Source organism: Saccopteryx bilineata, chromosome 1, assembly GCF_036850765.1.
Source record: "Saccopteryx bilineata isolate mSacBil1 chromosome 1, mSacBil1_pri_phased_curated, whole genome shotgun sequence".
NCBI classification, from domain to species: Eukaryota; Metazoa; Chordata; class Mammalia; order Chiroptera; family Emballonuridae; genus Saccopteryx; species Saccopteryx bilineata.
Genome location: NC_089490.1, coordinates 347,455,882 through 347,480,774, shown reverse-complemented (window position 1 = coordinate 347,480,774; position 24,893 = coordinate 347,455,882). Strand labels below are relative to the sequence as shown.

The window sequence follows — 24,893 nt, the reverse complement described above, 5'->3', positions numbered from 1 at the left end:
AAGTACGATTAGATACTTCTCATCTCTTTCCCTCACCCAAAGCAACCAAAAAAACAAATGAACCATCAAAAACGTTTATATAAGTGATTTTACTTTTGCTCAAATTGCAGGATTTTTTTAGCTTAAATAAAAAATATTAATTATTCTTATTATGTATACTCCCTAGAAAATGTTAGTGAATTTTAATTTGATAAACCAGCCCACTATTCTCTAAATGATATATTATCTGTGAGCTGTTCATCCACCACAGACATTTGAAATAGCAAAATACTTTTCTCTCTGTCAGTATATATATATATACACACACACACACACACACACACACACACACACACCACAGTTACAAGAGAAATGTGAAAGTTACTACTGGCTTGTTGGTCTCAATAAATTTTAGTTGATTTAAACAGACAGTCTCTCAAAGCCAGGACTGCTGGAGCTGGGATTTCTCCTATGCTCTAAGTGCCTTTTACCTGTCAATCACACTCTCCACCAGTCTACACAGCTTTGGATATTAAAAACAATCTCAACTGTAATATTAGGCTTCAGAAGTCTATGAACAAAATGTGCCATGTGTGCATTTTTGTTTTCCTGGCAGAGTCTACACCTTTATTAGCATCTCACAGAGAGTCATCAACCAGCATTTTAGAGACATATGCCAAGTCTGGTTGTGGGCTGCATTGAGATTCTGTAGCAACCTCTGTAGTTTTAGTTTGCAAAAGCATCTTTTTCCCCCTTGTTGTTGTCACAGTGCCTGCTCTTTGGGCAGATACGGGAATCTTTCCCTTAAATTACACTGCTGGAGAATATTCCTTTTGATCTGGTTGCTAAATTCAGAGAATGTAATCTAGAGCTGTCTGCAGGTGTTTCCCCCCCCCGCCCCCCAGGAAGGAGCCACACAGCCCTTCACCAAGGGAAGCAGGGAGAGCTGGGGTGGGGGTCTGGATTCAGACCCTCTGAGGCCAGCTCCACTCTTCTCTCACTTTCTCCCTCTGTTCTTTTCTTCCATCTTTCTGTCCTTCTGTAGGGGGGTGGAATTTTAGCTTGAAGAAGTAGGAAGTTTCCAGGACAGAAAGGCACAAGGGTGGAGAACAACATGGCTTGGGAGAGCTGGTAACTGGGGCTGCACGGAGGGGATGAACTCAGTGGCTAATAGGATCGATCGGCCATGGAGAATCCTTTAGCACAGCACGCACTGCTAGAGGGGCTGGAGCGGGAGTGCCGGGTGGCTTGAGGTCAGGATTACAGAAGCCCATAGAGCAAGAGAAAGAAGCTTAAAGGGCTTGGCTGTGCAACCAGGACTGGGGTAATGGCAATGTCCTGCCCTGACAACCTCTGAATGATGGAAGACTTGTTTGTTATCCAGCGAACTGGAGGTCTGAGGCTGAGATCAGTCAGGGAGGTTGGGGAAAGGACTAAAAAGAGATGACTTTATATAGGATCAAGGTATCCTCCACCCTAGCCTCCCCCTTCTGGATCCCACTTGGTAGCACCTTCCTGATCCCCTTATCGCTAAGGCGCTCAGGGAAATGCCCCCCTGCAGGAGCCTTCTGGGAAATGCTGCCCTGGCCGCCCAGGAACCATGAGCCCTGCAGCCCCGGTAAGGAGGAAGTCTCTGGGATAAGAGGAAGGGCCTATGGCAGGGTGGGTGTCCTTTTCAAATAGGGTATCCGACAAGGAGGCTTTCAAGCCCTGACAGGCCCTGCTCTCTGAATGACAGCCTGGTATTGCTTGTAGGTGGGGGGTTTGTGGCTGAGCTATTCAAGGGTATGATCCTGGACGGGTGGACTGAGGTGATAGATATAGAAACAGCCTTCTTTCTCCAGTTGGTTCCCCCTCAATCTGTTTTTTACTGTCCTAGAGATACCTTTCCAATCCACAAATTAGATCACCTAACTTCCCATTTTGAAACCCCCAACCCTAAGCTCCAGTTGCTATGTCCTAACATCCAAGCTTTGAGCCTATTGTCCAATGCCTTCATGTTATACCTTGCAACCGCTGCAGCTTCATCACCTACTAGTCCCCATGCCTTCCCCACCCTGCGCTCTACTTTCCAAACACACTGAAATACTGGACACTCTTTCAAACTTCCTTTATCAGTGTATATATAATTCTCAGGTTTCCTACTCTGCCTTCAAGACCCTTTGTGGCCTCAGGGAAACCTTTCAGAACCTCTTGGGCAAAGTCAGACTCTTCTTTCCTCTGTTCTAGTTGTGTGTTCATGTTGTCTCCCTAACCAGACTGGAAGCTGGGTAAGGAATGAGGAAGGACTTGTCGATACTTTTTTGTGCCCTTTGCTAGTGCCCAGTGTCGTGCAGGTATAATTGAGTATTGAGAAAACATGGCCAGACTAGGAGCCTGGTTTCTTCTTGCAACTTTACTTTTTATTTTCCCCTAGAAAATGAGTTCAAGATTCTTAGGAAAAGTATTTTATGATAAATAAGTGAACAAATGTTTTAACAGCAAAATAAAATAGCAGGTGCAGCCTCTCACCTGTGCTCCAGGTCAGGACAGGGATATCACCCAGGGGCGGTTGCGTACTGCAAACTCTAGAGCTGCAGACTACAAGTCCCAGAAGGCCTTATGACGGCTCATCTCTTCATGCTCCGCCCCCTCACAAGGGGTGAGGCGGGGCCGAAGGGCGGGGCCCGGGTGCAGAGAGTCCTGGGGCGCAGTCTAGGGAGTGAAATGCCCCAGGCACTCTGGCGCGCACAAAGCGCGCAGGCGCAGCGGGTTGGGTGGCAGCAGCATCAAGTAGCGGCCGATTTGCCAGCAGCATCCTGCAACAGGTGTAGACAGGTGGGTGCATTAAGGGGAAGCTGGAGAGGGAATTTGCACCTGGCCCTCTTGTCTTACCTGTGTCGGGCTTAGAGGTGGGAGGGAGCCGCAGGAGAAGCAGAGACGAGGCCTGGCCTTTCAGCCCAGGTGTGCCAGCCCATACTACGCAGCAAGTGGGGGAGGGGCAGAGGCACCTGCTCGCAGGTAGGTCGCCCTCAGGAACAGAGTGCACCTAGATTCCAATTCAAGCTTCATCACATACATGAACAAGTCAATGCATCTATTGCTCAGTGTGTGCATCTTAAAATTGGAGTAAGTATCCTACCCACCTAAAGAGCCACAATGGGGACAAGGTAAGGTAGTATAGTGTGTGCTGCACATGTAATCAGCTGGGAATTTTTAAAGACTATCGGTACTTGCTTTCCACCCCCAGACATTCTGATTTAGTTTTTAATAGAGATTACCTGGGTATCAAGAGTTTTAAAAGCTGTTCTTGGTCTGACGGTTAGAAGCTAAGACTACTGGGAGTGAATCCTTGGCTTCACTGCTTACTAATCAAGCAGATCTGCACAAGTGACTGGACCTCTGCAAGCCCCTGGGATTAACAAGGATTGTTGTGACTCTTCAGTGGGTTAATAGATGAAAGAAAGCACTGAGAAGTGTACCTGGCATAGTGCTCACTCAGTCAGTCCAACCTGTTGTTGAACCATTATTTTATAAACAGCTTTATAAATGGCTCAGGTGGGGTTCAAATGTGAGGGAGGCTTTTATTATTATGAAGGTCCCTCATTTATTGCCATAATTCTAATATTTTGTGCTGCCAGCATTTCAGAACTCCAGGGTTTCTAAAATTGTATGAGTTCCTCATTCCAGCCTCTACCTGCCTCACGGACACACTTCTACAGATCTAGAAAGAGAAGCCAGGAACAAGGGACTTGGCCAAGGTTATGGAGCTGAGATTGGAATCCAGGCTTCTGACCCCACCCCCACCCCAGCACAGTGCTGACCCCACAGGACAGTGCTACCATTATCTGCCTGGAGCAGAGAATGAGGAGGAGATAGGCAGGCTTGCCTTGTTTACTTACCTTACCTTAAATGTTTCCTTGGTGGTGCTCCGTGACCCCCCCCACACACACACACCATCCCCAGGAGGACAGGGATGAGGTTTCTCTCCTTAGAGCGGCTTGGAATTGCTGATGAGCTCTGTGTGTCCTGTGGCTCCTCTGACAGGTCCCGCCTGACTCCATCCTGGAAAGTCCTTTTGAAGAAATGGCCCTGGTGAGGGGCGGCTGGCTGTGGAGACAGAGTGAGTGACCCTGGGCCAAGTTCATGTCTGTTCAGTACCTTGTCCAAGGAGTGAGAAAAGTGGCTTATTGGGCCTGTCACAGTGGACCCTTCTTCCAAAAAACAGGCCCTTTTTACCTTTTCATCCTTTGTCCATGCTTTTCCCTGTGCCTGGAATGTCCTTCCTACTCCTGACTACTTGGTAAACATTTACTTATTCTTCAAGGCCCAGGTCACATGTCTGCTTCTGTGAGGAGTCTTTTCTGACTTTTCCTCTAACCCCCATCCCAGCCCCTGCTGTAACACCAAACTGGATTAGAGGCTCACTTCTCTGATCCCCACTGCCTCATTCACATATCTGCTACAGCATCGCCTTCCCTATAATTGTCTTTACCTGTGGGTCTCACTCCACGAAGGTCCCAGACTGTGAAATCTTTAAGGATAGAAACTGTTTTATTCTTGTTTTTTGTTTGTTTGTTTTTTTATTTTTTCTTTCCAGGAAATGGGTTTGATCCTTTGTGTGTTCACACCACCCCAGGGCTGGCCACATAACAAGGCTCAGAACAAAATGAAGAATGCCTCTGCTTTGGAACCATAAGGCTCTAAGAAGCTTTCTTATGTCTTTGCCCTTTCTGTTAAGATTTCTAATCGCAAAATGTCTGAAGCTAGGACCCAGCTTCCAGAGTCATAATCTTAACATGAGCTCTCCTGGGCTAGGAGCCCCCTATTCCCCTCCATGACCTATTCTCAGTTCATTCAGTTCAGCAAACACTGAGCCCAGGTCCAGCTGTGGACCCCAGTCTGGTGGAAGAGGCAGACACTACATAAATGACCATCACACATGTCAGAAATAAGAGCTGAGATGGAGGCTCAGGGTAGGGAGAGGTCTTTGCCCTTGACGAGACCTGGGGCTTTGCCTTGGAAGCCCTCAAAGGAGAAATTAGGTCATTCATTTATTATTCAAAACATTTATGGAGCCCCTACTATGTGTTAGGTCATTTCAGGGGATAGACAAGGAAGGGTGGTTATAACACGGGGTGGGGGGGAGGGGGGAGATGGGGAGTCTCAGAGCTCATCCTGGGATGATCACAGAGCCTTCCTGGTGGGTCTGGAATATCTCACAGGCTCTATTCTTCGGCGCTGGAAACGGAACTGGTTTGCCCTGTGGATGGATGGGACCCTGGGCTACTACCACGACGAGACTGCACAGGATGAGGAAGACCGTGTGCTTATCCGTTTCAATGTTCGCAACATAAAGATCGGCCAAGAGTGCCACGGTGAGAAGCCCTTTCCTCTGTGGCACTGTGACTTTGGGAATGGCCCTCCCATTGTGTCTGTCTGAGAACCCTGCATTGGAAGCCTTTTTACACCTTACAGAGGGCTTCGACAGGCCTCTATCAATTCCCGTTCATGTGGGTATAAATTAAGAAGTCAGATCCTTATTGAATTCCTACCCTGTGCTATGCTGGGGTCACAGAGGTGAGTCAGATGCAGTTCTTACCCTCTACGTGCTAGTAACTGGATAAAAATGAAAGGAAATAAAGGAGACCAGATAAGTTAAGCGACTGGCCCAGAGTCACACAGCAAATCTTCTCAACAAGACTCAGGCTACAGTTATAACAGGGTTGTTGAAAGTTCGATGTACCTAACTAGGGAAGCAGGCAATGTGGAAGGTTTGTAAGCCTCTAAGGAGTAGAGCAGAATCCCAAAGAACGTATGTGGGATCAGAGATGGGCAATGGCCAATAAACAGAACCCAGAGAAGTCGGTTCCTAGTCTTGTTCCTGGTTCACTGGGGGGACTGGGGGCCTGCGCCTCATGATCTGTGGGGAAACTCCTTATCTGTGTGTCTGCCTTTAGACGTGCAGCCCCCAGAGGGCCGGAGCCGCGCCGGCCTGCTGACTGTGACTCTGCGGGAGGGCTATCGCTTGCACCTGTGTGCGGACACCCAGGATGATGCCATGTGAGTCGCTCCCAGGAGAGGATGGGGTGGCATCTTGGGGAATATGATCAGATGCCCCCTCTTCATTGGGCCTTCAGGTTCTCTGAGGTTAGGAAGAGGGGACAGAGAGCCCAGTGAGGTTGGTGGAGGCTGAAAGGGTGGATTTGATGGCTCCTGGTGACTGGTAAGGTACCTAGTAAACTCACATGGTCTGTGATGACCTCAGGAGTCTTGGGGGAGGAGAGGCACATCTGCCTCCAGGGCATGGACCCTGAGCATTCAGTCAGGTATTTGGCTGCCTCTGAGGTGAGCCCTCACTTAGGGGTGATACAAAGGAACAGAGCCCTGTGGCATCCTCAGAGGGCCCTCCTGCTGAGAAGATGTCCTGGTGGGTGACTGATCTGAGGGGTAGACCCTCACTTGCCAAACAGAGACAGCCCGCCAAATCACTGGGGCACCCCCATGTCAGACTCAGATCCGCTGTTAGGGCATATCTTTGTGAGGCACGGCTGCTCACTCACATTCTTTCCTCTCCTACCTTCTGGCAGAGGGTCAGTTGACCTTTGCATTGTAGGAGTGAATGAGATGGGTGTGTGGGAGTGGGGGAAGCTGAGCTCTGAGTAGACAAAGCACAGAGCTGCCTTGTCCACCCCAGACAGGTGCCATGGCAACCAACAAAAGCCCTATTGTCCTATGTCCACTGGGCCTTTCCAAGGCTCTGGGGTCAGAGCATTGGGGAACTGTTTGTAGGTTTTGGGTGTGGAGGGGGCTGCAGCTAGAGAACCAGTTAGACATGTCAGAATCCAAAGGCCCCTGAGAGACCCTCTGTCCAGGCCCACCTCTTTATTTTCTAGATAAGGAAACTGGACCTTCTAAAGCAGGCATCCCCAAACTACGGCCCGCGGGCCACATGCAGCCACCTGAGGCCATTATCCAGCCCCCTGCTGCACTTCCGGAAGGGGCACCTCTTTCATTGGTGGTCAGTGAGAGAAGTACTGTATGTGGCGGTCTTCCAATGGTCTGAGGGACAATAAACTGGCCTCCTGTGTAAAAAGTTTGGGGACCCCTGTTCTAAAGTATAAAAACTATGGGCTAAGAATGAATTACGAGGTTCCAGCTCAAATGAGGGGTTGGTCCATGTGAATGAGGCAGGGGAGAGGGTCATCTGTGTATAATGGAAAGATCTCCCTTTTTACAAGAGTCTGGGGCTAGAGGCTGGGTGAAGGAATTAAATTTAAAACATAGGGGCCCATCACACTTCTCCCAAACTCCCATCTCACGGTGGGGTTTCTTTGCAGAGCATGGAAGACAGCACTGCTGGAGGCGAATTCCACCCCGGTGAGTCCCCATTCCCTCCTCTCCTCCCCAACTCTCCCTACCTGCCATGGAATCATGGGTGATTCAGACTCGGTCTCCACAAGCCAGGAGTTCTCCATTTCTATATGTGAGTGAATAGACTTGTGCAGACCTAGATGCCCTGAGTCCCAAGTAGAAAAGGACAGAAGCCAGACCACTGGCACTTGGAAGAGGGAGAGAGAGGCCTCCACGAATGGGATGGTGTGTGAGCTGGGGGAAAGAAACTGTCTTTTATCGAGCAACTATTACGTGCCAGGTGTGGTACAGGTGCTGTGTAATTCCAGCTATTCCTCATGACAGTCCTGTGAGGTTGGCATTATTGTTCCCTCTCCGCAAACGAGAAGACTGAGCTTCATTCATACATACAACAACAAATATTTACTGACTTCCTACTATATGCCAGCATTGTGCCAAAGGCCAGGGATCAGAGGTGAACTAAAGAGATGTGGGCCCTGCCCTCCTGGACTCAGCCTAGTGGAAAGCCAGACATGAAGTAATTAATTACAGTTTTTTATTCCATTGCAATGGTGGTAACTGTTGTGACGGAGACTTGCAGTGTGCATTTAGTGTGACCACCTTGGTGGTCTGATTCAGGTGGGAGTTCAGACAGGCTTAAAATGAGACCTGAAGTATAAACAAATGGACTGGGTGAAAGGGTTGGGGTGGGCAGTTCCCAGGCAGAGGGAACTGCATGTGCAAAGGCCCCGAGAAGGGTTAAGCTTATGGCAAGCTGAAGAACAAAAGGCAGGCTGGGTGGCTGTGCGAGGAAGTGCAAGGGCAGTGGGGAAGGGGGGTTGGAGGGCCCAGGCGTTAAGGGCTGTGTTAAGGATGTCGGTTTCTCCTAAGGGCAACAGGAAGTCATGGAAAGTTTTTAGGCAGGGTGATAGCATGAACAGCGCAACCTAGATTTTTATATATTTTTTTAATGAGAAAGAGAGAGAGAGAGAGAGAGAGAGAGGAACACAGGAAGGGAGAGAAATGAGAAGAATCAACTCATAGTTGCGGCACTTTTAGTTGTTCATTGCTTCTCATATGTGCCTTGACCAGGATAGAGGGAGGATACCGCTGAGCCAGTGATCCCTTGCTCAAGCCAGCAACCTTGGCTTCAAACCAGCGACCAAGGGATCATGTTGATGATCCTGTACTCAAGCTGGTGAGCCAGCACTCAAGCCAGATAAGCCCATGCTCAAACTGGGACCTCAGGGTTTCAAACCTGGAATTTCAGTATCCCAGGTCAATGTCTATCCACTGTGCCACCATCAAGCGCCAGATTTGTATTTTAAAAAAGTTTTTTTTAGTGAAAGAGAGAGACAGAGAGGGAGGGAGAGAGGGACAGACAGACAGAAAGGATAGAGATGAGAAACATAAACTCTTTGTTGCATCACCTTAGTTGTTCATTGATTGCTTCTCATATACTCTTGGCTAGGGGGCTTCAGCAGAGCCAGTGACCCTTTGCTCAAACCAGCAGTCTTGGGCTCAAGCCAGAAACCTCAGGCTTTAAGCCAGCGACCTTTGGGCTCAAGCCTGCGACCATGGGGTCACGTCTATGATCCCATGCTCAAGCCAGCGACCCCACGCTCAAACTGGTGACCAAGTACTCAAACTGTTGAGCCTGTGCTCAAGTTGGTGACTTCAGGGCTTCAAATCTGGGTCCCCAACATCCCAGGCTGATGCTTCATCCACTGTGCCACTGCCTGGTCAGGCCCAGATTTGTATTTTTAGGAAGGTAGTCTGGTTGGTAGGTAGGAAATGGATTGTAGAAGGTAAAAGTGGATGCTGGAGACCAGTTAGAAGGTTGGAACAATGTCCAGGTGACCAGCTGGCAGTCTGGACTAAGGCCTTGCTGGCAAGGACAAGCTGATGAGGATAAGACATGTTTAGGAGATAGAGCCAAAAATCTTAGTGACGAATGGAAGTGTGTGTTTGAGGAGCTACTCAAAGCCCCCAGCTCAAGGGTGGCTGAACTTGACCTTGACCCCCATTTATCTGTCTCCAGATTTTGTGTTTGCTCCTTCTATTTGTGGTACAGTGGAGCCTTACTCATCTAGGGAGAAAATCTGCTGGGAAATAGCAGAGAAAACTGGGATTCATTTAGAAACCCCGAGGCATACATCTGCTGAGGGCCAGGCACAGTGGTGAGCTCCTGATATCGGTTACATCATTTAATCTTCCAGCACCTCTGGAAGGGGTTGATGTTTTTAGTCCCATTTTATACATAGGAGGCTGAGGTTCAGAGGAGGAGTGATTTGTCCAAAGTCTCATAGTTTGAAATCAGTGAAAAAGCCTGTATTGGAATCTTGTCAGTGTAAGATATTGAGAGAAGCTGCATGAGCAGAGGTGGAAGGTGACAGGTACATGTGTGTGTGTGCACAGGTGGGAGTCTGGCCTGGCTGGAAGGTCATGTGTGGAGGGAAAGAAATGGGAAAGATGACCTCTGAGTCACAAGATGACCTTGAAGTCCAGTTAAGGGAACTGACTTTATCTTGACGGTTCTTGGGAGCAGTAAAGTTCATTAAGGGTCAGACTTTGGGGAGCAGACTCAGGTTCGTGGCTGAAGGCTGGATTACAGGAAGCTAGTAGTGAGGAGACTGGGGCAGTGCTCAGCAGGTTGGAGGGACCCCCATTGGGCTCAACTGGCTCTGAGCTCAAAACCCCCTTATTCAGGGCAAATCAGTCCCACCCAAGAGAGGCGGAAAAAAGGTGAGGGCTGACCGTTCTGCACTCTGTGGCTCTATGAAGCTGTTTTGTCCTGTCTCTTCCTGTCCACCTTCCTGCTGCTCTGCTTACCATACCTCTCTGCTCTGACCCTCTACTCCACCCCCACTGCTCCACACACACATCCCTCTGGTCCCAGAGTTTGCTCGAGTGGGGTGTGTTTGTGCCTTTGTGTCTTTGTACCAGTGTCGGCCTGTCTCTTGAGTGTTCATGCCTGTGTGTGTGGGCTTCTCTCTGTCTTGCACCCCTAGGAGTGACCTGCGCTTTGTCTCCTCACATCCTGCAGGTTTATTATACCTAACTCTGGGTAGAGGCTCTAAGAGGAGCCTCTGACCCCAGCTGTTCCAGGGAACACAGGGCTGGGGCTCAGCCAGGGATAAGGCGGGGGGCCAGGGAAGGAGGCAGATGTCTGGGGGTCAGATCTGAGCTGTTTTGTCCTTCCTGGAGACTGGGAGCCTCAGCAGCCTGAAACAGGTGAAGGTGGGCTAATTCTGGAGAAATGCTACTGATCCTTCTTCTTTGAGTAACTTTAGCAAAATCACCATCCCCTCCTAAACTCCCCCCATTACCATGGGCTGAGGAGGAAGAAGACACCCCCAGCCCCTGCCCAGCTGGCAGAGGGCTCTGGTAGGGCCTGTTAAGAAATGTGAGTCTCTCCAGATGTAGAGGGCCTCTGACACCTCCCTCCCTCCCCCTTCTTGGGTTTCTGTGGCTTGAGCAGGCCCCAGCTGGAGCCACCGTCCCTCCCAGAAGCCGCCGGCTTTGCCCCAAGGTCAGGTGTGTGACCAGCTCGTGGAGCCCCTGTAAGGTTGAGAGGCGAATCTGGGTAAGTGCTGACTTAGCCCTCCCTGCCTCCATTCTGGCCACCAGGATGTGCCTCCAAAACTAGGCCTGGTCATATCCCTTCCCCGCTCACAAACATTCCACAGCTCCCCATCACCCATGGGATACCAACCACAGCCCTGCTTTCAGGGCCCTCGGGATCTGGCCTGGGCCAGTCTCACCCACCACAGGCCCCTCGTCCCCTGGGCTCCAGCCGCTTTGCTGTACTCTCTGTTCTAGCTACTCCAGACCTTTTCCCTCTTCTCAGCTTTTGCACAGGCTGTTCTCTCTGCTGTGGAAACTCTTAGTTTGCATATTCATGTAACAAACTGATGCTTATCCTTTAAGACAGGTGTCCCCAAACTACAGCCCAAGGGAGCCGCATGCAGCCCCCTGAGGCCATTTATCCGGCCCCTCTCCGCACTTCTGGAAGGGGCACCTCTTTCATTGGTGGTCAGTGAGAGGAGCACTGTATGTGGCGGCCCTCCTGCGGTCTGAGGGACAGTGAACCGGACCCCTGTGTAAAAAGTTTGGGGACCCCTGCCAAGGGTCGGGAACCTATGGCTTGCTAGCCAGATGTGGCTCTTTTGATGGTTGCATCTGGCTCGCAGACAAATCTTTTAATACAAAAATAATGTTAAAAATATAAAACATTCTCATGTATTACAATCCACTCATTTCCTACCTTTCATGTTCATGGTTGCGGGTGGCTGAAGCCAATCACAGCTGTCCTCCGGGACAACACCAAATTTTTATTGGATAATGCGTAATGTACACGGGTCATGGTATGACTCTCATGGAATTACATTTTAAAATATGTGGCGTTCATGGCTCTCTCAGCCAAAAAGGTTCCCGACCCCTGCTTTAAGACCTACCTCAAAGGCTGCCACCTCTTCAGGGAGGACTTCCTAGACCTCCAGGCATCACCACTCCCTCCCATCACCCGCTGCACTAATATTTAGTATTGTCTTTGTTATGCCTGGCTTCGAATCTGTTTATTTCTGTCTGTTCTCCCCTGAGAACTGGAACTTCCTCCAGGGCAAGGACCAGGTCTGATCAGCTCTGCCCCTGTGGATCCTGGCACACTGCTAGGTATAGACCAGGAGGTCAGTGGCCACCTAGTGATGGGGACAGTCTGTTTTGACCCTCCCCATTCCTGGTGCATGAGGCCAGGCACAAGTAGGCCTCAGGCAATGTCCGGTGAATGAGCAAACAAGTAAAGGAATAAAGGGAGGGAGGAAGATGTGAAAAACCTGTTATGGCATCAATATTGCATATTATTGTTTAGTTTCTCTCTGTCTCCCTGCCTACACCTCAGTGTTTCTGGAAAGCAGGATTTGGAGATAAATCCTCTCTCTGTCCCCAGTGCTCTGCCTGGGCACAGTAGGGGCTTGCCTTATAGTACCTGTGGAATTATAGTCAACAGTGATGCTCAATGTAGTGTGTATTAGAATTGTTTAAGGACTTACAAAAATACAAACATTCAGCCTGACCTGTGATGGTGCAGTGGATAAAGTGTTAACCTGGAATGATGAGGTCACCAGTTCGAAACCTTGGGCTTGCCCTATCAAGGCACATACAAGAAGCAACTACTACAAGTTGATGCTTCCCACTCCTCCCCCCTTCTCTCTCCCTCTCTTCTCTCTCTAAAATCAAAAATAAAATCTTAAAAACAATACAAATATTCAGAACCTACCTCTGGATGCTCTGATTTCATAGGTTTGGCTTTGGAAATCTGTGGTTTAAAATTTTCTCCTGGCGGTTCTGATGTGCAAGAACCACTGAGCCAGAAGTACTAGAACCACTTAGTTGCTTAGACATGGCTCTGCTGGATTCTCACTGTGCCTTCGGAGTGGGCAGTGTAGGAGACTGTTCCAATTTAAAGAGAAAACTGAAGCTCTGAGAGGTCATAACTCTACCAGGGTCACATAATTCATCAGTCACAGGGCTGGGACTTCCAGCCCAGCATTCTGGGGCATCCCCCATGCCCAAACTATGATTCAAGTTTGTTTATAGTGGAGATTCCAAAAAATAACATGTAAAAGATTGTAACCTTTGCCCTGGCTGGATAGCTGGTTGGTTAGGGCATCATCTGGAAGAGCGCAGATTGCCAGTTCAATCCCCAGTCAGGGCACATACAGGAGCAGATTGATGTTTCTGTCTCTCTCTCAACCCCTTCCTCTCTCTCTAAAACCAATTAAATAAATACTTAAGAAAATAAATAAATAAAAGACTGTAAACCTTTAATATCTTATAAGTATACAACAGCTTTTCTGAGGGATCTATGTACATGTGACTTCCTGACTCACATGACCCCGTCCCCACTCACAAAAGGGGCCGCCTATGGAGAGGGAGAGGACCAGGAATCAAGCCCTAGGTCCATGAGGTCTCTGGGGATCCCTTGCCCCGTTGCCAGGTGACTTACATGACTTTACCTCTGGGCCTCCCAGGCTTGGAGGTGGAAACAGGTGTGCCATAGGGACATGAAGTGGTGTTTTTCATTCTCTCCAGGGCCTGACAGGGCCCCTGGCTCCCTGTGCAGCTTCAGATGTGTACATTCTAGACCTCACCTTCCCTACCTGTAAAATTGGGGATTTGAGTGCTTAGATCTCTCTAGTCTCTTCTAGGCTTGGAGCTCAGATCCTGGCCACTCCTACCATAAATCCCTATTGGATCACCCTTGGGGAAGGTGCACAGTGAGGGAAGTCACTTGAGACCGAGTTTTGTTTTTCTGAGCCTCTTTCCTTGCCTTGGGACTGGTCATTGTCCCTAACTTGAAACTGTACTTAGAGTTGGGTGACCTAAGGTTTTATTTTTTGGGGAGGGAGGGGGGGAGGGTGAGAGGGACAGAGACAGACATACAGGAAGGGAGAGAGAAGTGAAGCATCAGTTCTTTGTTGCAGCACCTTAGTTGTTCATTGATTGCTTTCTCATATGTGCCTTGACTGGGGAGCTCCAGCTGAGCTAGTGGCCTGTTGTTCAAGCCAGCAACCTTGGGCTCAAGCCAGTGACCATAGGATCATATCTATGACCCCGTGCTCAAGCCAGTGACCCTGAGTTCAAGCTGGTGATCCCACACTCAAGCAGGATGAGCCTGTGCTCAAGCTAGCGACCTCAGGGTTTTGGACTGGGTCCTCAGCATCTCAGGCCAACTCCCTATCCACTGCACCACCACCTGGTCAGGCTGGGTGACTTTAGTTCATTTCTGGCCCTGTATTTGATTCTAGATAAATTCAATATTTAGGCACCTGCCATGCTCTTTCCAATCAGGCCTGGTTAGACCCAGTACCTGTCCTTTGTGGTGACAGCGGGAGTGTCTGCAAGTCTGATGAGAGAGAGACACACTCACAGGGACACAAACAATGACATTACAGAGTGACTGGTGCTTTGTTATGATGAGGGAAGTCTAAGGGCAATAGATGCCCAGATAGGACCTCAATAGAACCTGAGGTTCAGGAAGAGTAATATGTGAATTGACTCTGAAAGACAAGTTAGGCAGTCAAATAAAAAAAGGTGAGAAAGGCATTATTCCATAAAAGAGAAATGGTATGGAGATTTGAAGTCACAGGGTGTGCTTGAGAACTCCCTTTCACAGCCAAACTTCTTGAAAGAGACGTTATGACATGTTGGTTCCATCCTTGACCTCCATCTTCATCTGCCTATAGTCTAGCTTCTTTCTCTAATCACTCCTCTGAAAAGTGTTTTTTCAAGGTCACCCAAGCTTCCAAGTTGATTAAACCAATGGCTTGTTCCCTTGGCACTGGGCAAGAGGATGGACGTAAGAGCATATTTAGAAGATAAAGTCTTGAGATCTGGTGGCTGATATGATATGGAAGATGAGTGTGTGAAGACAAGGGACCAACATGATGTCTTGGTTTGAGTGTATGGTGGTGGTATGTAGTGAGAAGAATTTGGCTATGGCCAGTTAGCCCAGTCGGTTAAGAGTGTCATCCAGAAATGACAAGGTTGTAGGTTCAATCCCTGGTCAGGGCAAACATAGGAAGCAAACAATGAATGCAGGACTGAGTGGAACAACAAATTAATGCTTCTCTTTCTCCTCCCTCCTCTCTCCCTTCTTCTTTCTGTCTTAAAAAAAAAAAAAGCCCTGACTGGATAGCTTGGTTGGTTACAGCATCGTCCAGAAGAGCAGCAATTGCCTGTTTGATCCCCGGTCAGGGCACATACAGGAGAAGCTTGATGTTCCTATCTCTCTTCCCTGCCTATCTCAAAAAAAAAAAAAAAAAGAAAAAGTACTGAAGAGCAGGTTTGGGGGAATGGAAGGATGATGAAATTACTTTGAGATGGGTGGTGTTTAAGACACCTGACATTCAAAGGGGAGTTGGCCCATTCTGGTGTGAAGCCCAGTTGGAAAGATATATAAGGTGGAAGGGGGCTAAGAAGGAGGAGCCAGGAGAGAAGGGGATCTTATCCCTCTCTCCTCTCTCTCCATGTCTACTCCCCTGTATGTAAAATGAGGGGCTTAGATTAGGAGTGTCCACTTTTTTTGTTTTTTGTATTTATCTGAAGCTGGAAACGGGGAGAGACAGTCAGACAGACTCCCGCATGCGCTCGACCGGGATCCACCCGGCACTCCCACCAGGGGGCGATGCTCTGCCCCTACGGGGCGTCGCTCTGCCATGACCAGAGCCACTCTAGTGCCTGGGGCAGAGGCCAAGGAGCCATCCCCAGCGCCCGGGCTATCTTTGCTCCAATGGAGCCTTGGCTGCGGGAGGGGAAGAGAGAGACAGAGAGGAAGGAAGGGGGGTGGTGGAGAAGCAAATGGGCGCTTCTCCTGTGTGCCCTGGCCGGAAATCAAACCCGGGTCCCCCGCATGCCAGGCCGACGCTCTAGCGCTGAGCCAACCGGCCAGGGCCAGGAGTGTCCACTTTATTGAGCATATATTTTATTTTTGTTATTCACTAGACCCTGCTGATGACATAAATGACTCAGAGGCCTTGCATACAGGTAGCTCACTCTTGGGATACAGGCAGGAAAGGCCCAGAGGAAGAATGAGAATAGGAGGCACAAGCATAGCCCACAGAGAACTCAGGAAGAAAGGATTCTTTCCAAAGTTAGAAGGGCTTCCTGGAGTGGGTGAGCTTTGCGTTAGGCTCTGAGGGGTTAGTTAAAATCCAATGGGTAGTCAAGTGGGCAGGGAGTGTATTCCTCCATCCCAGAGAGAACAATGACCAGTCTTCTCTGAGCCTGCATCCCCAGCTCTGTTCTGTGGTAATGTGAAGATAATAATAAGGAACGGAGGAGGTAACAGTGTGAATACCTCCCTCAGGAGGTACATGGTGATTGTTCAATAACACTTTATTTATTTATAATTATTGATCTTGAGAGAAACATTGATTTGTTGTTTTACTTATTTATGCATTTAGTGGTTGATTCTTATTTGTGCCCTGACTGGGGATATAACCCAAAACCTGGTGGTATTGGGATGACGCTCTAGCCAACTGAGCAAACTGGCCAGAGCCTTATTGTTTGTTTGTTTTTTTAAAGATTTTATTTGTTGATTTTACAGAGAGAGGTGCGAGATAGAGAGGGGAAGAACAAGAGTATCACCTCATAGTTGTTTCACTGTAGTTGTTCAATTGATTGTTTGTTGTATGTGCCTTGACTGGGCAAGCCCAGGTTTTTGAAATGGTGACCTCAGCATTCCAGATCAATGCTCTATCCACTGCCCCACCATAGGCTAGGCCTTATTTTTAAAATAATTTCTTTTTCAATTACAGTTGACACACATTATTATATTAGTTTCAGGTGTCCACCCCAATGATTAGACATTATGTAATTTACTAAGCGACCATCCCAATAAATCTTCAACCCATCTGACACCAAACATAGTTATTAAAATATTACTGACTATATTCCCTATGCTGTACTTTATATCCCCGTGACCATTCCTTAACAATTAATTTGTCCTTCTTAATCCCTTCACCTTTTTCACCTACATCCCAGTCTCCCTTTGGCAATTGTCTAAATGTTCTCTATATCTATGAGTCTGTTTTGGTCCTGCTTGTTTATTTTTTAGATTCAATTGTTGATATATATGTACTTATTGTCATTTTATTGTTCATATTTTTTCTTTTCTTCTTCTTAAAGAAGATCCTTTAGCATTTCATATAATACTGGCTTGGTGGTGATGAACTCCTTTAGCTTTTTCTTGTCTGGGTAGCTCTTTATTTTTCCTCAATTCTAAATGATAACACGGCTGGATAGAATAATCTTGGTTGTAGGTCCTTACTTTTCATCACTTTGAATATTTCTTGCCACTCCTTTTAGGACTGCAAAGTTTCTGTTGAGAAATCAGCTGATAGTCTTATGGGAACTCCCTTGTAGGTAACTAACTGCTTTTCTTTAGCTACTTTTAAGATTCTCCCAGCACACATCTGCTTCTCTACCCCTCCCATCTCGCTTCTCTGTCTCTTTCTTTCTCTTCGCCTCCTGAAGTCATGGCTCCATTGGAGCGAGTTGGCCCTGGGTGCTGAGGATGGCTCCATGGTCTCCACCTCAGGTGCTAAGAAGAGCTCAGTTGCTGAGCAATGGAGCAATGCCCCAGATGGGCAGAGCACTGCCCCTTAGGGGACTGGCCAGGTGGATCCTGGTCAGGGCACATGCAGGAATCTGTCTTTCTGCCTCCTTTCCTCTCACTGAATTAAAAAAGAAAAAGATTTTGTCTTTAACCTTTTGCATTTTTTAAAATTTATTTTATTTTATTTTTTTACAGACAGAGAGAGAGTCAGAGAAAGGGATAGATAGGGACAGACAGACAGGAACAGAGAAAGATGAGAAGCATCAGTCATTAGTTTTTCGTTGCGACACTTTAGATGTTCATTGATTGCTTTCTCATATGTGCCTTGACCACGGGGCTACAGCAGACCGAGTAACCCCTTGCTTGAGCCAGTGACTTTGGGTCCAAGCTGGTGAGCCTTGCTTAAACCAGATGAGCCCACGCTCAAGCTGGCAACCTCGGGGTCTTGTACCTGGGACCTCTGCATCCCAGTCCGATGCTCTATCCACTGCGCCACCACCTGGTCAGGTTAAAATTTATTTTTTAAAGATTTTATTCATTTTAGAGAGGACAGATTAGATAGATAGATAGATAGATAGATAGATAGATAGATAGATAGATAGGGGGAGGAACAGGAAGCATCAATTTCCATTATGTGCCTTGACCAGGCAAGCCCAGAGTTTCAAACCGGCAACCTCAGAGTTCCAGGTGGATGCTTTATCCACTGTGCCACCACAGGTCAGGCAACCATTTGCATTTTAATTATGACATATTTTGGTGTAGGTCCCATTGGGTCCCCTCTGTGTTTCCTGGAGTTTTACATTTATTTTCTTCACCAAGTTAGGGACGTTTTCTGTCATTATGTTTTCCCATAGGTTTTCTTTAAAAAATTTTCCACTGAGTTGAGGGAGGGGGTAAGAGAGAGAGAAGCATCAACTCATTGTTTTACTTAATTGTTCCATTTGTTGCGAACTCATTGGTTGCTGGCTGGGGGTTGAATCATGACCTGTGGGCCAAACCTGTGGCCTCTGGTGTGCCAGGTTGGTGCTTTATCCACTGATCCACCCAACCAGGGTTTCCCATAGGTTTTCAGTTTCTTGCTCTCTCTTCTCCTTCCAGCACCCCCATTATGCAAATATTGCTATGCTTGATGTTGTCCCAGAGGCTCCTTACACTATCCTATATATTTATTCTTTTTTCTCTTTGCTGTTATGATTGGGTGTTTTTGCTTTGTTATATTACAAATTGCTGATTTGATTCTCAGCTTCAGCTTCATCTACACTATTGTTGATTCCCTGTAATATATTCTTCATTTTGGTAAATGTATTCTTCATTTCTGACTGGTTCTTTTTAATGTTTTCTATCTCTGGTTTTATGCTTCCTATCTCTTTGTTGAAGTTCTCACTAAGTTCATCTACTCTTCCCCTAATTTCATTGAACATCCTTTAAATTTTTTTTTAATTGAGCATGCACATAACCAGTATTTTGAACTCTGCATCTGGTAGATTGTTTCCATTTTTTTTTCTAGAGTTTTGTTCTACTCTTTCATTTGGGACATGTTTCTTTGTCTCATTTTGGCTGCTTCCTTGTGTTTATTTCCATGTATTAGGTGAAGCTGCTATATCTCCCAGGCTTGGTAGCGTGTCCTTATGTGGTGGGTGTCCTGCAGGGCCCAGTGGCACAGCCTCTCAGATCACTCAAGCTGGGCATTACAGGTGTGTCCCCTGTTTGCACTGTGTAGAACCTCCTGTTGTAGTTGAGCCTTGATTGCTGTTGGCATGTCAATGGGAGGGATTCACCCCAGGCCGATCAGTTGCAAGGACTGGCTGTGACCACCGACCACCATTGAGAATCAGTTATGCAGAGCCCCAGCCCACAGAGCAGGACTTACTTCAGCAGGGCTCTGGTGCCTGCTGAGTCTGTTCCTTGAGTCTCTCTCTTGTGGAGGTGGTTGGGTGGTGGTGCTTTAATGTGGTCTGAAGCTGTCCACTGAGTGCACTGGCTCTGGGGCCTCCTGGGAGGTGCAGGCTAAAGTCAGCTGTCACCTATGTTCTGCCAGAGCCCACCCAGCATGAGCTACATAAAGTGATCTGCAGATGGCTTGTACTTGTGCTGGGCTTGGATTTGAGGCCAAGCTGTGAACCAAGGCCAGCTGCTGCTAGTATTGGGCTAAGGCCAGATGCTGCTTGTTTGAGAGATTTTAGGAAAATCTGAAGCATGAGCCAAGACAAGCCATTCGTATAGAAAAACCCCTGGAAACAGTTTGGGTGGGCCTGAAATTTAGTTGGGGTGTGACCTCAGGGAATCACAAGGGCAGGGCAAACTGTGTGAGCCAGGTTGATGGAGTGTCAGAATGGTGCCCACCAGCTGGCTCTGTAAGGGAAGGGCTCATCAAAGGAATAATGGCCTCTGCCTCCATTTCTGTCTGGGAGAAAGGTGATCCCAGCTTTTGCCTTGATGCTGGACAATTCAATTCCTCCCCAATGTTTCTAGTGCCTTTCAAGGTGCTGCCCTAGCACTGGAGCTTAAGAGTCCAAGTAAGTCCTTGCCTGAGTCTCCAGCAGCCCTCAGCCTCCCTCAACCTCAATCCCTGCTGGCTTTTACAGCCAGAAGTTATAGGGACTTATCTTCCTGGCACTGGAATCCTCGCCTGTAGAGATGGGACCCCTTGCTCCTCAGGGGAAAACCTCTGCAGCTGAGATATCTTTCCAGATTTTTATCTGCCACATGTGAGTGTGGAACCAGCCTTTTCTCCATCTCTGCCCCTCCTACCAGTCTCAGTGTGGCTTCTTCTTTAATTCCCTGCTTGTAGTACTTTCATTCAGCCAGATTTCAGGTATTTCTGAATGATGGTTAGTCTGTAATTTAGTTTTTAAATTTTATTTATTGATTGATTTGAGACAGAGATAGAAAGAGAGAGAGAGAAACACTGATTTGTTGTTCCACGTTTTCCTGTATCATTGGTTGATTCTTGTATGTTTCCTGATTGGGGATCGAACCCACAACCTTCGCAGATTGGGGTGATGTTCTAACCATGTGAACTTCCCAGTCAGGGATAGTTGTAATTTTGATGTGATTGTGGGAGGATGCCAGTACTGAGTTTACCTACACCACCATCTTGACCTGAAGTTCGATAATACTTTAGTTACTTCCTTTCCTTACTGGATCAACCCCCTTCCTTCCTCCCCAATCCTCTTTTATTTTTATTTAAAAATATTTATTTTACTGATTTGAGAGAGAGGAAGGGAGAGAGCGAGAGAGACAGTAACATCCATCCATTCCCATATGTGCCCCAACCAGGGATTGAACTGGCAACCTCTGTGCTTTGGGATGATGCTTCAACTAACTGAACTATCCAGTCAGGGCATCCAACCCTCTTCTATTTCCTGGCGCTGGGGCTTGGCTAGGTCCTCCTTTCTGTGAGTAGGAGGGTAGACAAATCCATCAGGTTTCTCTAAATGGAACCATTGGAGAAGTACTAGCAAATATTAAGACTATCTATGAAGGAAGTTGGAAGCCATGGATAATTTTCATTAGGGAAGTGCTAGATTGGAGGCTAAAGCAGGAAAATGGCATCACTGGGAGCTGGGTATAGGGGCAGAGCTTTAGAGGACAAGGGCCATGGACCCTGTGCTTTTCTCCTGAAGCTTGCTGGTCCCTGGGGACCCATTTCTAAATTTGGGGAAGCATCTCCATGGGCCCAGGAGGGGCTTGAGCTAGATGTTGTGGGTAGGAGACCAAACCTAGGCAGCTAACCCAGTAGTGCTCCCTAGGTGCGTGTCTACAGCCCATACCAGGACTACTATGAAGTGGTGTCCCCCAACGCACACGAGGCTACATATGTTCGCAGCTACTACGGACCACCCTATGCAGGTAAATTTCCGACCCACTCCAACCCCTGTCTCAAGCTCATGGTCCATCAGGCTGGACCAGGCCCCACTTTTTTAGTGACGACGATTTCCCCTCAGCAGGACCCTCCACAAGGCCCTCTTCATTCTGAGACTTAAGACTCAGAATAGCTCTTGGATCAGAGCTTCTCCTCCCCATTCTAAAGCTGATCTCACCTCTATAGGCCACCTCTTTCTCAGGCTGCTCATCAACATGTTCCTAAGCTAGTAGTGACCCCTGGTGGCTAATGCAGGAACTGCTGCTGCCCCTCCCCCCCTCCAGGTGTGATCTGGAGGTTCTTGAAAGATCCCAGGGTTTCCTCGCCTTTCTCCCCTAGCCCACGGTTCCAGAACGTCTGTAGCAGATCTAAGACCTGGAAGCCGTGGGGACGGGACGCACTTCCTTCCAACTTTTAGGCTTCAGAGTCTCTGACTGACGAACAGGACAATGGGCGCAACGCCTTACCTTGGGTTGGGCTGGAGTCTAGTGGGAGGAGCGGAGCAAAGATTGCTCAGTTCCCTCCTCTCAATTTTCCACTCTCACCGGCTTTCTCCACAGGCCCCGGCGTAACCCACGTGGTAGTGCGGGAAGATCCCTGCTACAGCGCAGGCGCCCCGCTGGCCATGGGCATGCTTGCAGGGGCCGCCACCGGCGCAGCACTCGGTTCTCTCATGTGGTCGCCCTGTTGGTTCTGAGCCCTGAGATTCAACGCTGAGTATGGACCCTGCGCATAGAACCGACCTCTTTTCCTCCTTCACGCCAACCTCTACCCCGAGCACTGTCCAACTTTTGCCTCTTCCTCTCTATTAACCATTCTGAGCTTGAATTATCCCTTCCCACTCCTCACCCTCATTCCCAACATCTGAGGATGCCATCATCCCAGACACAAACCTTAACTCAAAATCCTTTTATCTACTGCCAGACACCTCAGAAATCTGTTACAGACACAGATGGGTATGTTTTCCCCAAACACACCAGGACACAGAAAACACAACTCTTGTGGCTTCAAGTTCTGCAGGTGCTAGAGACACAGGAATCAGGTTCTTTCCTCAGGTGGTTCCCAGCCTGTGGGTAACACAGGATTAAACACCTGAGAAGGCAGATTTCTCAGTCCTTTGACAGTATGAGGGCAGAGTGAGGAAGGTAGGCTAGAAGTACGGTTGTTGGCAAGAGTGTAGAGCCATTGACCATTATGGCATACCAAAGAAATTAAAGAGGCATTTAATTGTACTGGGGTGGAGGCAGAGGCCAGATCTTTTTGTCCCTCCAGGTTAAGAAGCTTGATGGGTAAAGGGGAGATGTGATTTTTTTTGGGGGGGGGAGTTCATTATGAATATATTGCCTGTTTTGTTAACAGATACATACTCAAACCCAACACTACATTTAGTCACATCCTTTCCACTACCAGCTTACTGAGTCCCCTGTTCCTTCAGTGATCAGAAAGTACCTGTTTCCCATGTCTGGGTCCCCTTGCTTGGGGGTGGGGTCCAGGTGAGATCTGTTTGGAACCTCCAGCCCTAGGACGGTACCTCCATCAGGAAATGCATTTCTGCTCCCCAGAAGCTTGGCCCTCTGCCCATAGCTGCAGCTATCACCGTGGCTTTGTGTCTCCTCCTTCACTCTGGGGGAGACGGCAGTGTTCACTTCTGGGGCCTGATCAACCTTTGTCAGCCCAGAAAGCCCCACATGTGCCTCCCTGCAGGCGGCCCAGCAGTCTCCCCATTTGGTCCCCTTCCAGTCACCTCCCCAGCTTATCCCAATCACCACAGAAATGTGAACACCCGGGCCTAGTAGTCAGAGTAGCTTACTGAAGTTCCCCTGTAGATAGGGGCTCTAGTGGTCCTGCTGCAGAGACTAATAAAGGTGTGGTTGGCTCTAGCCTTGGCTCTGGCTTTATTTGTTCTCCCTGGGTCCTGTCTCCCTACGCCATCTCCATGACTCCAGCTCCTTCCTTCTCTGGTATAGTGAGAAGTGTGGAGTCTGGTGTCAGGTAAACTGGTGATAGCATGTTAGTTGAACAATTTGAGGCAAATCACTTAGCCTTTCTGAATCTTGCTTTTCCCCACCCATAAGGTAGCAGGTTGAAGTTGGCCATCCCTGAAGACTCGAGAGAGGCTGTTTTAAGGGTCTCTGTCATCTAAGATAATGAGTGAGTCTGCTTCCTGGGAGTGATGTGGTGTTGGGGTCCTTCCCAGTATGTTCCCATCCTTCAGCTAAGTTAGTGAGTTGGTCTCAGAGACCAGGTGGTCAGGGAAGGAAACAACGGCAACCATCTTGAATCAGGCATTTTGAGGCTACAGGTGGTCTGGGAAAGATGGTCTAAAACAATAGGGCATTGAATAGGGATGGGGTGGTGTCCAAAAGGAAATTTAGGACACTGTTCCCAGAAGTAGGATGAATAGATGTGAGCTGGGTGGCAAAAACATCAGGTGTCCACATCAGCCATATTTCCAGAGACTCCAACTTAGAGGGACACATAAACAACGATTCATGCCTGACCAGGCGGTGGCGCAGTGGATAGAGCGTTGGACTGGGATGTTGAAAGACCCAGGTTCGAGACCCCGAGGTCGCCAGCTTGAGCATGGGCTCATCTGGCTTGAGCAAAAACTCACCAGCTTGGACCCAGTGTCGCTGGCTCCAGCAAGGGGTTACTCAGTCTGCTGAAGGCCCGCAGTCAAGGCACATATGAGAAAGCAATCAATGAACAACTAAGAAGTCGCAACACGCAACGAAAAACTAATGATTGATGCTTCTCATCTGTCTCCATTCCTGTCTGTCTGTCCCTGTCTATCCCTCTGACTCTCGCTCTGTCTCTGAAAAAATAAATAAATAAATAGAAGACTTTAAACAACAATGATTCAGTGAGGTAAGAGGAACCCAGTGTCTCTGAGGAGGTATCCAACTAGGGAACTAGGGAAACCTTTGGGAGGGGAAGTAGAAATTTAGAGTGAACAAGCAGAGAAGGGAGGGAGAGCTTTCCACACAGAACAGATTAGAAGAAATGGCATGAGCCAAAGCTTTAGAACACTTTGGCCTTTACAGCATTACAAAATCCAGAGAACAGTCTGATGTCACAGTAGGTTGTATGGTGAGAAAGGGTGGTAAATGGAGCCAGGTTATAAAGAACCTCCCACAGCTGGGTTAAGGGCTCTTTTCTTTGTGCCTCTAAAGCTTGAGGGCTACCATTTTCCATGGTCCCAGTGACACTATGGTTCTGTCCACTCATCCCACTGAACAGGGTAAGAATAATGCAAACAGATGCTCTAAATGCAGTTTGCTTCAAAATCTCTCCAGTAGTAGGATTGCAGTATGAATTTTTAATCTTCCAGCTGTCCAGCAGACAATTATAAAATTAGTCACACACACACTTAAAGAGAAATGTTAACCCTCACAGACAACATGCTCTAAACTTCAGGTTCACTGGGGACCACATCTGGTTCACACATGTGTTTAGTCAACACAGGTTTTTTTTTTAACCAAGTTTTGAACTCGTGATACTACTACACACACCTAAATGGCTAAAGGTGAAAAAGACAGACAACATTAAGTACTGATGTGGAGCTGGAAATCTCATATATAAACTGGTATAACTGCT

At 48.0% G+C, this 24,893-nt stretch overlaps 1 protein-coding gene across 4 annotated transcripts; it reads left to right on the top strand.

Annotated features, from left to right (window-relative positions):
- Positions 1-1,519: 1,519 nt before the first annotated feature.
- On the top strand, positions 1,520-23,176 carry PLEKHB1 (pleckstrin homology domain containing B1). Of its 4 annotated transcripts, none has more exons than XM_066250417.1 (8): positions 1,520-1,597; positions 4,006-4,081; positions 5,184-5,336; positions 5,919-6,021; positions 7,299-7,338; positions 10,793-10,897; positions 21,184-21,283; positions 21,857-23,176. In XM_066250417.1, exons 1-8 carry the CDS (start codon positions 1,580-1,582, stop codon positions 21,991-21,993), a joined length of 732 nt encoding a protein of 243 aa, XP_066106514.1. In that variant the 5' UTR covers positions 1,520-1,579; the 3' UTR covers positions 21,994-23,176. The 4 variants fall into 4 exon arrangements, with proteins under 4 accessions (XP_066106514.1, XP_066106523.1, XP_066106498.1 ...); XM_066250401.1 differs by lacking the exon at positions 1,520-1,597 and adding an exon at positions 2,642-2,796; XM_066250426.1 differs by lacking the exon at positions 10,793-10,897.
- The last annotated feature ends 1,717 nt before the right edge of the window (positions 23,177-24,893 follow it).